The 12,042-nt window shown below is 27.1% G+C and overlaps 3 protein-coding genes across 3 annotated transcripts; 1 reads left to right on the top strand and 2 right to left on the bottom strand.

Moving 5' to 3' along the window:
- Nucleotides 1-1,860: 1,860 nt before the first annotated feature.
- On the bottom strand, nucleotides 1,861-2,612 carry LOC110274798 (uncharacterized). The gene is made up of 2 exons (XM_052253254.1): nucleotides 2,019-2,612; nucleotides 1,861-1,866 (listed from the first exon to the last, which is right to left on the bottom strand). Exons 1-2 carry the CDS (start codon nucleotides 2,610-2,612, stop codon nucleotides 1,861-1,863), a joined length of 600 nt encoding a protein of 199 aa, XP_052109214.1.
- Nucleotides 2,613-2,615: 3 nt separating this feature from the next.
- Nucleotides 2,616-3,119, bottom strand: LOC107460971 (uncharacterized). Its single transcript, XM_021130090.1, has one exon. It carries the CDS (start codon nucleotides 3,117-3,119, stop codon nucleotides 2,616-2,618), a length of 504 nt encoding a protein of 167 aa, XP_020985749.1.
- A 5,882-nt stretch (nucleotides 3,120-9,001) lies between these two features.
- Nucleotides 9,002-11,778, top strand: LOC107461096 (transcription initiation factor IIA subunit 2). Its single transcript, XM_016079552.3, has 4 exons — nucleotides 9,002-9,125; nucleotides 9,276-9,417; nucleotides 9,567-9,617; nucleotides 11,349-11,778. The coding sequence occupies exons 2-4, from the start codon at nucleotides 9,289-9,291 to the stop codon at nucleotides 11,487-11,489; spliced, it is 321 nt and encodes a 106-aa protein (XP_015935038.1). The 5' UTR covers nucleotides 9,002-9,125; nucleotides 9,276-9,288; the 3' UTR covers nucleotides 11,490-11,778.
- The last annotated feature ends 264 nt before the right edge of the window (nucleotides 11,779-12,042 follow it).

The following is a 12,042-nucleotide window of genomic DNA, read 5'->3' as shown; positions in this document are numbered from 1 at the left end:
AGCTTTTTTCATAATAATTAATTTTAATGAATAAAAAAGACTAATATATTTTTATTTATATATTTTATATTTAATTATTTAAAAATAAAAGATTCTGTTGCCATTTAAAATATTGCGTATTAAAATATTGTCATCTAAAACATTTAGTTATGTATTAGGATATTCTGTATTTATTAGAGTCCATCAATGCTCTTCTTTTATATTTGAGGTCTGCTACACATACAAGCCTTTTTGGCTTACAAGCTATACAAGTTGGTTCAAGTCCAAGAAAAAATACGTGCACCACTCCTTTAAAATCGAGCGTCCAACGCACGCATTCATTATGCCGCACTCTTCTCTTCTTCCTCAATCAAAACGCAAACCGTCAAAATTCGCACTCTTCCTCTTCTTCCTCAATCAAAATGCAAATTGTCAATATTCAAGTGACATTCAAAACAGAAGATACGTTCCAACTCCTCGCAAAGAGTAGAAAAAATCAAGAAGAACAGATACAAATCTCCATAAAAAATCACCAGAAAAAATGAAGAAACATTATTCAAGGTACTGTTTTACTGTTCTTCTAGATTTTTTTCTACATTGTCTCTGTCATGTGCCTCATCTTTAACCAACAAAATATTAAAAGATTTCAAGATGAAATATACTGCCTCCCCCATATTTTGGGTATATTTCTTAAATCCTTTGGGTGTATTTTTGTAATTCTTTTGGTGTATTTTTGTAATCCTTTCTGTAACTGTTTAGGTATATTTCTGTAATCGTTTGAGGGTATTTCTGTAATCGTGTGGGATATTTCTGTAATCGTTTAGATGTATTTCTGAAGTTTCATTATCTTCAAAACAATTTCAAAGCTTGGTTTGAAAAACCATGAAAATTGAAAAAACAAACGAAGTAAGAAGTAGACCAACAAATTTGGCAAGAAATTCGAAAAAAAAAACGAAATCTTTTGAAAAATGGAAGTTATATATTTGCACGTTAATTGATTTAAATTGATTTAAAAGTTTGTTAAAGAGGCACGTAATATAAGCAATGCGTTTAGTGGGCTTTATTTTATTCAGACTTATAAAGCTTGTAAGCGCAAAAAACTTGTATATGTAGAGATTAATCCTTTATTATATTTACATTTGATTTCCATCTAATATAATCTAATAATTTATATAAATATAACATATTTAATAAATACATGATTATTGTGCTTATTTTAGACATATCCCATGGTTTTACACTTTTACTATATAAATGTAATATTATGGTATTGTAGAAGAGTTTAAGATTCAGAAAAGATAAAGAGGGATCAAAATTAGATGAACAAGAAATAAAGACAAAAGATTTTTTTTTTCAGTATTGTGATTTTGATTAATAAAAGTATTGGGTAACCAAGTATTTTTAGAAAGTAAATCTAATCAAGTCTCTTTTAAGTGTGTGCGCTATTTTTTTCTATGATGTTATATAAAATTTAACTAGTGTTAAATCTGTGCGATGTACGGGCTTATATTTAAATTTGATGAGTTAAATTAAAAATAATATTTTATAATCATATATTTTTTAAATTTAGTATAACACTATCATCATCGTTATATAATAAACGTGTTAAATATGTTGTTTTATCTTTATTCAAAGTAAAATATGAATAGAAGAGTTCGAAGTTTATAATATTCTTGAACCATAAGAAGGGAGATAAAAAATAAGAACATATATAACTGTAATAATAACATGTTAATTTTACCCTAAATTTTATATCAAAAAGCTAATAAAAATTTATCGACAACCTAGTATCTTACTAACTTCATTAGAAAATCATTGGATGTTGTACTCCTTGTTACACATTTCATTTCAAATATGAAAAAAGAGTTATAGATAAATTAGTTATATCTATAGTAAAGATTTGTACAAAAGTGTAAAATCATAACATGCTATTAAAATGAAAATAATAGTATTCTTACCTAAATATTATTAAAAACCTCTTTGAACACGACATTTGTTGTTGATGACTTTGGATTGCCGTCTTCGTTTAGAATTAAAACCCTGAGGCCACTACGACTCTTAACTCTTGACAAAGCAACATAAAGTTGTCCATAGATGAACATTGATTTTGGCAAATAAAGCCGTACATGTGATAATGATTGATCCTGACTCATGTTAATGGTCATTGCAAAGCATACTGTTAATGAAAATTGTCTCCGTTGGAACTTAAATGGCAATCCTGAATCTGAAGGGATCAAGTTCATTCTTGGAATGTACACTTTATCTCCAATATTTCTACCGGTCACTACCGTTGCTCTAATTACGTTGCTGCCAAGTTTGTTAACTATTAATCTTGTCCCATTGCATAAACCTGAAGTCTGGTCTATGTTTTGCAGTAGCATTACAGCGACTCCTGACTTCAAAGTCAACTTGTGATTGAGTAGTCCCGAACATTTGATGTCATTTAGAAACTCTGGTGTGAACCACTCTTGTTTTACATCTTCATTCTCATTAGCTTGACATGTTGTGTCAGAGCTCAAATACTCATTTTTCATCCCTGAAAAGATTGTCAAGACAAAATTGTTTACCTTCTCGACACTCTTAAGTGTGGGTGCAAGAATTGCTCTACTCTGAAAATACATGTAATCTGACATATTTTACAACAAATTTGGATATGCAAAGTCTACCAAATGAGAGAGCGGATCATCAGTAGTTGTAATCAATAGATCATCTGGAATTTCAACTTCTGATTCATCACCAATAACAGAGCCAATATTTCCATTTCCAACATCAAGTATCCAATTAGCAAATATCTTCATTTCACCTTCATCTTGATCCGAAGAAGACATTAGAAGCCTCATATTCGTATGCAGTTTCAGAACCTTACAAAATAACCACAGATGGGATGAGTTAATAGCGGATGCTAATATATCGTGTCTACTTCCTTTCGGAATCACCGGAAGTATCTGTCTGAAATCACCTCCTAGAACAACAATCTTACCACCAAATGGTTGATGTGTCTTATGTTGATCGGTAACTGACATAAGATTCCTGAGCGTCCGATCAAGTGCTTCAAAACGGCAGTTGTACCTTTCCTCGCATACAACATATTGAGAACTCAAAATTGGATCCTGTTTTGGACTTCTCTGATCTCTCCTCATACCATATCATGGCGTCGCAATGCCGACAAAAAATTCTGGGTCACCAATATCTATCACATCTAATAATCACCAAGATAATAAATTGTTTTAGTTATATCTGCAACAAATACTTTATATAAAAATATACCTTTCTTTCACCATGTTAAGTATAAAAATAATATTTATAAAAGATTACCGAAGAATGCAATTTATGGATTAAAAAGATGAGATCATATAATACAATTTCATTGTGCCAACCTCAAGATTTAAGTTTTACAATAAATCAATGTTCAAATACAAAAATTATAATATATAACCATATCTTAGTTTGAATTTTAAAACTTGAACACTAAACGATAATTTTTTGTTTATAAAAAGCATAACAATAGTAAATAATAAAGTGCTGATATTGCTACTTCTTAAATTACCTGCATTCTCAGCAACATCGAATATGACTGGGTATTAAATTTGCACAGAATCATCTAAAATAGTCGTATTTTCAATAATATCCTCAACTTCTTGAAAAATTTTTGAAAGATTTGTAGTCAATTCCTTCAAAAATGTTTCTCTTTGTATCAGGTGTCTTTTTTTCAGCTATGCACACTTCTTCTAATTCTTTAGTATCTAAATTTGAATTAAATATACTTGCTCCTGTAATCATTAGAGATAATACATCAAGTACTTTATATTATAAAAAAAGAAAAATGAATATATGTTAAATGTTTGAATCAGCTGAATTATGAATATATATTATGAAAGTAGTATTAAAGATAAAAGAAGTAAAATTTTAGTTTTGTGATAATTAGAATTTATCATGCTTATCTTATCATCTCTCTTTTGAAGTAGCATAGTCTCCCTATTCAGTCTTACATCCATTTGCAATCTAATTCGATTTGTGTACTCCAATGAATCTATAATAATTATTTAGCATATACCAATGATTGTTTTTAATAGACCAATTAAAATGTTAAATGTTTGGTCTTTAAGTAATAAAAACATATTAACATAATAATTAAAATAATAAAAACATATTAACATAGTAACTGGTAGATATTATTTGATGTTTGTTGAAGATGTTGTTGACTTGTCTGATGACATGGACTATCATATGCTTCATGTGTGATACCCGAATTACTAATATCACTAATATTGGAACATCATTTTTTTTTCATCTATAGAGTGTAGATTAGTAGTTGGAGACCTTGATCGATATGGTGTTGGATTATTACCTAATAAGATAACTCGAGATATTATTTTTGAACATATTTTCTGTTAAAGTTTATAATTGAATAAATAGTAGGAAAATCAAAATACATAAAGTGCATGTACATTCCCATAAGCAAGTTCAAAAAAAAATCATCCAAAAATAAATCTGTATTAATGCTATTTGTAATGTTCGATAACACCGATTGAAAATACACACCATTAGAACTATCACTCGAATTTCCTATAATTTTTTCATAAACAAATTTAGTAACATATTACGAAGACAATGTAAATTAATAATTTATTACTTGTCAATAGCTAAATAATATATAAAAAATATTGTATTTTATGGACTTTCATTCGGCCAAAATACTCATGACATGTTAGTTATTTTGTATACCCAATAAAAACTAAATATATAGAACTGACATACTTAAAAATATATTATTCTAACCTAAAAACAAAAATGATAAAATAATTAATTTATTTTTTATATGGAATCTGCCTTGAATTGTGCTTTACTTTGTATTTTCTTTGTCTTTTAATATCAATTTTCTCTTCAATATAATCTTACTTCTCTTTGGACTTCTTGCATCTTTCAATATATACCTAAAAATATCAAATAAATAAATTTTTGACTAATTAAAAATATATATACATTATACATAATACATTTTTATTATCAAATTTTTTATATTATTAAAAAAAATAAAGTAGTACACATATGACGGCCTTTGTTTTTGGTATACATGTCCATCAAAACATAGACACAGGAGTACACAGGAGTACATGTATGATGTTTGTTTACTGAGACAAAAATGATGAAAGACATAGAGCCCGTTTGGGAAACTCTAGAAGTAGCTTTTTTTAACTTTTGACTTATGAAAAGTAGTAGTATTAATGTCTGGTACAATTTTTAAAACCAAATTGCAACTTTCTAAGAAGCTATTTTGGAGTTTATAGAGAAGTTAAAAAATGACTTCTCTCATAATACTTCTATTTTTCATTACATTTCTATAAAATAAGCACTTTTAGAGTTAAAAATCCAAACACAAAATAACTTATTTATAAGTTACTTTTAACAGAGTCATTTATTGTTTAAGTTATTTTATCAAAAGGAACTTAATTAAGTTGGTTACCCAAACTGGGTCATAGTCGTACACAAACACCCATTAAAAACATGTATTTTGTGTCTCTCTAAAATGCTGAAATACTAATTTTTAACTTGAGACACTAATTTTTTTACAATTTTTTCTCATGTCTAACTTACCAAATAGAATATGAAATTAGTGTCTTCTTATGTCTATGTAAAATCGCACAGATTTTATTTTCGATGGCTGCTTTAATTTCTTTTTTATTCTCATTTATTTAGTTACGTAAACATGTTAATTTAAAAATAATTTTTATTAGTTTCGTCATAAATAGTATCAATTCTATTATTTATCATTATTAGTTTTGTCATAAATAGTATCAATCCTATTATTTATCGATAAAAATAATAAAATTAAATATAATCTAAAAATTAATAACCTTATAAATATCGTAAATTTAGAAAAAAATATTTAAAAAGAGAGAAAAAGATGAAAGTACTTCTATTGTGGAGAAATAATCTAAAAGATAATAATAAAAATTTATAAATATGGCAAGTAAAAATATTTAAATTTAAAAATTGAAATGGTTAAAAACTTACTTAATTAGAAATTAGTATTAGAAATTTAAATTTAAAATTTTCAAAATAGAAATTTTTTAATTAGCTAGTATAAATTTTAAATTTTTAAATAAAATTTTCTAATCAAACGTCCGTTATCCATTAGAAATATAGAAATTTGTTAATTTAAAAATAATTTTTTTAGTTTCATCATAAACAGTATTAATTTTATTATACTTTTTCTAAAATTTAAATAGTATTACATATTAACTTTATTATACTTTTTTCTAAAATTTAAACAGTATTACATTTTTTTTAAATAGTATAAATAATTTCACATCTTAATAAGACTGATAATTCTATTTACTTTATTATACTCCTTTGTAATTAGCATAATAACTTATAAATTATATAAATTTTAAAAAATATTTTCAAACCCAATTGCTTACGTAAAAATTCAAAAAAAAAGTATATTTGAATTTAAATTTAAAATTATAAACATAATACTTTAATTAAAAATTATAATTAGATTTTTTTTAAATAAGTATACATTAAAAATTAATAACTAACTTAATTGTATCAATAATAATTCAAAGAAGAAATTTATAACTTTATGACATCAAATATTAAATTAAAAATTATCAAAATATCAACGGTGAGAATCAAATTAAAAATAAAACCACAAGTAATAACCAAATAACTTCAATTTATATTTAAAAAAATTCTAAATTCCAAACATAAAAATCGAAAAGAACCAAAAGAAAAATAACAACTCAAGAAAAGATAATATTTTCACCAAAACAAACATATGCTTGGCATTATTCTATTAGATAGACTCTAAAAGAGATTCCAAAACATGTGCATCTAAATTCTCAAGTTTCTTTCTCAATCTTGATCTTCTTGCAAGTTGAGGTATCTCCTTCCACCTTCGAATCTTCCGACTACAAGGATAGTCACTTAGTTGATGAAATAGCACTTTCCAACAATTCAGATTCATCATTGGCCGCAACTTCAATGGAGAATTCAAGCAACAAATTCTGTACAAAAAAATCACGTTAAATAATATAAAAAGTACCAATAAAAATATCTTCACTAATGCTTTTAGAAATAAATATTGGTTAGATTTTACCAATAGGAGTGGATCAAATATCTCTACACAGCTCTCTTCCAAAACTTGTTTTGCCTCCTTGTCAAATACTACATAGCATGCACAGTCATAATCATCAGTGACACCAAACTTTATTCGATACCTGCTTAAAAAAAATAACATAAGAAAAAGTTAAATATAGACTTATTTAATATCTAATCCAATGTACATAGACTTTAATTTAAATAAATAAATAAATAACCTTGGAGTCATGGATAAAAGGATATTAGTAGAAAACTCGCGTCTTCATCGAGTCAAACCATCTCAATTGAGTATGGCAATGGAGAATTTCCGTAACTTGATAGTGTCCATAACCATATCACTCGTATACGTACACACAAATTGTAGATTGTAGGATTGATGTTAGCAATTTTGTGAATATCAGCCATTGGAATAAGTAGGGAGATTTTGGATATATGTAAAGAAAGGGATTGATGTACTTTAAATTGTGGTGCTTTACATCTCTCATAACTTATCCTTTTATAGTTTCATCATAACTAAATTTTTTAAAATTTGGTTGACTTTAATTTAAAATTTAAAAAACAACAAACTAAGTTAAACAACCCAAATTTAAAATTTAAAAATAACAACTTAAATAAATAATAATTTAAAAATTCTAAACTAACGTAAATATTTATTTATTGTAATATTAGTATGTAACAACCGAAGAATAATTAACGTAAATTTTTTTAAAACTCTAAATTTCTTTAAAAGAATTTATATAGCTACAATTTAAAAAAAATCAATAAAATTTTAAAAAATTATGCTAAAAAGAATTAACAGATTTTTAAAAAATAGTGTTAAAATATAAAAAAGAACAATCTAAATAAAATCTAAAAATAACAACTTAAATAAAATAAATTTTTTTTGGTGACTCTTAAATAAAATAATTTAAAATTTAAAAAATAACAACCTAAGTAAAATAATCCAAACAAATAAAATAATTTAAAATTTAAAAAATAACAACCTAAGTAAAACAACCCAAACTTAAAATTTGAAAATAACAACTTGAGCAAATAATAATTTATAATTTATAAATATAAATCTAAAAATTTCTAGTGACGACACGTAAGTAAATAAACTCCCTGACTCAACGTATGAGCGCCACGTCAGCAAATGAGCTCCTCATTTGTATTACTATAAAGATAAAGATATGTGTTTCGGTATGATAAATTTATATGTATTAAAATGATAAAAATGTGAATAAATAAAAATTAATTACTAATTATTTATTTATTTATCAGATTTTGAAAAAACAAGCGCTAAATTAAGGAAGAATTAAAACAAAAACCCCATCCCAAATGCATTGAATTGAAAATTAATGTTTTAAAAAAAGGTGGTTGTTCATTCACAACAGTTGAAATACAAAAATATGTTACTTGTTAAATAATTTAGTCAAAATATTAAATTATTTAATAATTTTTTATTATTATCTTCACATAAAAAATATCTTCCTATGAATAATTATTTTTTTTTAAATAAGAATTTTCATCAACATACATTAGGATAATAACTTTATAGAATTAACTAACGAGTCAAACAATAATATTAAATATAAAAAATATATTAAAATAATTAAAAAAAATAATACTATACATTTAAATATTTTTATTAATTAAATTTAACTAAATTAATTTAATATTAACAAAAATTAATTATAAATAATATTATTTTAAATTTTATTATTTAATTTAATTAAATTTATTTCATAAAAAGGCTTAGATATATAACATAAAAAAAAACTAATAAAGCAACATCTAGAGAATAGTTTGTCTTTGCAGTAGTCACATACTCACATGCATGTCACATGGAACTGAAGAAAATGAATGAGGGTAAAAGTGTCATTGCAGATTGACCTCCATGCTCCCCCTTATATATACCTCCAGCTCCGAACGCTAGGGTATATAAAGCCCCAAATCAAATCGAGGGAAAACGAAGGAAGAAGAATTGAAGCAGAGCTCAACGAACAATAACGACAATAAACTTCACTCAACTCTTCCAAATCCATTTCTCGATTTCTCATCACGTATTCCAAATCCTGGATCTTACTTCTTTCCTTTCATCACTGCAATATTTTCTTTCTTTCTTTTTTTTCTTTTAATTATTGACCTTTTTTTAATTATATTCTCTGTTTTCTTCGTTAACATGCACATTTTTTCAACATGAATTTTTGCAGTTATCGTCCAATAATGGCGACGTTCGAGTTGTACCGTAGATCAACGATCGGAATGTGCCTCACGGAGACTTTGGACGAGATGGTTCAAAACGGAACCCTTAGCCCAGAGCTTGCTATTCAGGTTCTCGTTCAGTTTGATAAGGTAAAATTATTCTTATATATATATATGCTCTTTGATATGGTTCTTATTTTCTTTCTTTCTGTTCGTGTTTTTTTTTGCCTCAATTTTGAAGCTTCACGATATTGTGTGTTCAACATGTTGTTTATTTTAATGGTGTGTGGATTTTGTAGTCCATGGCTGAAGCATTGGAAACACAAGTAAAGAGCAAGGTCTCCATTAAGGTACCAAAATATGCTCCTTTGTTTTGATGTGACATGAGGTTTTGTCTTTTAGGATAAATTAGATTTGATTTGGACTTGCTTGCTTCTATTGTTATTGTTGTTGTAGACTTGTCATGAACTGTTACAGTTAACACGATAAGGTAACCTTAGAGTACTGCTAGTTAAGGTTGGTAACCTGATGAGTTTTATAACTTGTAATGATTGTTGATTGCTGGTTTTTAATAGTAAATAGCAAATGTTTGAGCAGTAATACCATTTGGCTTAGATAAGCAACTTCAAATGTTTTTCTGAGAATAATGCACCGTATGAAAACATGGAGTGGTAGAATCATGAGTGAAATGCAAATAAAAGGAAAAATATTTGACAAAAATATATATTTGTTAATTTTTTGTCGGCCATTTTTGTACCATTCGTCATGTTGCCGTGTGTATCCTTAAGTACTTCTGTTGTTTGAAATCTTCCAAGTATAACTAGCAACGGATAAATTTTTGAAATTTACTATACTATATGTTAAGTGTTTTCATAATTAGAAGTGCTAATTTTACCATCTTTCATCAAGAGGTTCAAAATGATCTAAGATAGTGCTAATTGATAGTTCAATATGAAGATTTTTATTATTCCCTTTGACAAAACTCGTTATCCTAGCCCTAATACTCAAGGAATGCATATGGCATATGAAGATAGCTTAGAATAAAGAGAGGGGGAAATATTTAGATTTAAATTGAAGCTATATTACAGAGATCTTGAGTCATTGATAATTTGCATATATATTGACTATTGAGTCCTTGATAATCTGGATAAGATAGAAAGGTTATTGACATTTTTCTGTTGCATTTTAATTGTGTATTTAAAATTAATGTAGTCTAAGCTTGCGGCAACATTTTATCATTGTATATTGATCTGCAGTCTGAAAGAAGAGCTTTCTTTGTCGCCCTTAGTTGCACTCCATTGTTTTCCTTAGTGGCTTTTTTGTCGACAAAACTGTCTATAATGATCAATATTGACATAAATTTTTCTACTCATAATAGAAGATGATGTCAACATCAGTTGTCTGGCCTTTTTAGAGATTTGTTATTTTGTGTATATAAGTAGTAACATTTTTTGCTTCAAGAATGCTCTCCAATCACTCTTTTACTTTAATGGAATATAAGGTGATGTAATGAAAGCATGTGATTGAAAGTTGATCAATTTACACATCGTTTTAACTTTTAACTGTATTAGAGCCTGCTGCTGAATGCATGTTGAAAAGGCAAGCCTTGATGTTTCTTTAAATTTTGGTGTCAATTTTATTGTGGGTTGATATTTCATGTTAATAATGCAGTTCATCAACACAGCAACTCTAGATTTTTCAACAATTCCTTTCATTTGTTGATTTTATTTAGGAGGATTACCCCCTTTTTTTTTGGCTCTCCTTTAGTGTTCAACGTATAGTTTGCTCTAACATGCAAAAGGATTGGCATGCTTTGTTACATGGTAAATATTGTCATTGTAAATTCCTTCTCTCTTAACAAAATTCTTCCTTTTCTATCCAATTAAAAAAAAAAAAAGGGTTCGGAGTAGCTATTCTCAAAGCAATCTCAAGTTAGTCAATCATCATATTCCTTATTTTAGATTTGTACTTATTTTCTGTGAGAAATGGTACATTAACTCTTCCTTGCTTTCCTTTTTTCTTTGCAAGAAAAATCTGACTTGTTCTGTTTTCCTTTTCTTTTTGTTTGTCCAATTTCACAGGGACATCTCCACACATACAGATTTTGTGACAACGTTTGGACCTTCATGTTACAAGATGCATTGATTAAGACTGATGACTGTCAAGAGAATGTTGGAAGAGTTAAAATTGTGGCATGTGATTCAAAGTTACTCACACAATAAACTTGCTGAATTTCCATGGACTGTGGATGAAGGAGTTGTTGTCATTTGCTTGTATCATGGGAATGGTGGTGTCATAGTCAAGGATGATCTTAATTCTCGAATGAACAGCAACCACCACGTAACAATATGGATTTTAAAGCCATTAATCTTCCTTTATTTAGTTAATGTTACATTCAGAATGCTACTTGTTTAATTGGATGAGAATACTCTCCTTTACTGTACTTATTTATAAACGAACTTATTATCTCCAAGGATATTATGGTTGAAGGATGGATGCTTTAGATTGTGATTTTTGACCATCTTATAACGTAAAAACGATTTTTTGACGTGTTAGAGTTACTTAACCTACACCGGTTAACTGACCCACATAACTAAAACCCGACAAATTTTAATATTCTCTAAAAGTTGTTATTTTTGTAAAGATAAGTTCTCTCATTGAAACGTTTATTTCATCCTTTCAAACTGGTGATATAGATCTAACATATCACCATAACAATTAGGTATAATAATTACTAATTAGGCTCAGTTTGGTAAACAATTTAAATAAGCTAAA

Source organism: Arachis duranensis, chromosome 8 (genome assembly GCF_000817695.3).
Source record: "Arachis duranensis cultivar V14167 chromosome 8, aradu.V14167.gnm2.J7QH, whole genome shotgun sequence".
NCBI lineage: Eukaryota > Viridiplantae > Streptophyta > Magnoliopsida > Fabales > Fabaceae > Arachis > Arachis duranensis.
Note: the sequence above shows the minus strand (reverse complement) of the source record. Positions and strands in the feature narration are given on the sequence as shown.

What these genes read in the sequence shown, in the direction of transcription:
- LOC110274798 (XM_052253254.1), bottom strand. Translation starts at nt 2,612, where the DNA reads ATGTCAGATTACATGTATTTTCAGAGTAGAGCAATTCTTGCACCCACA.
- LOC107460971 (XM_021130090.1), bottom strand. Translation starts at nt 3,119, where the DNA reads ATGAGGAGAGATCAGAGAAGTCCAAAACAGGATCCAATTTTGAGTTCT.
- LOC107461096 (XM_016079552.3), top strand. Translation starts at nt 9,289, where the DNA reads ATGGCGACGTTCGAGTTGTACCGTAGATCAACGATCGGAATGTGCCTC. An exon ending in TTCTCGTTCAGTTTGATAAG is followed by an intron (nt 9,418 to 9,566) that starts GTAAAATTATTC and finishes TGGATTTTGTAG; the next exon opens with TCCATGGCTGAAGCATTGGA. An exon ending in AGAGCAAGGTCTCCATTAAG is followed by an intron (nt 9,618 to 11,348) that starts GTACCAAAATAT and finishes CCAATTTCACAG; the next exon opens with GGACATCTCCACACATACAG.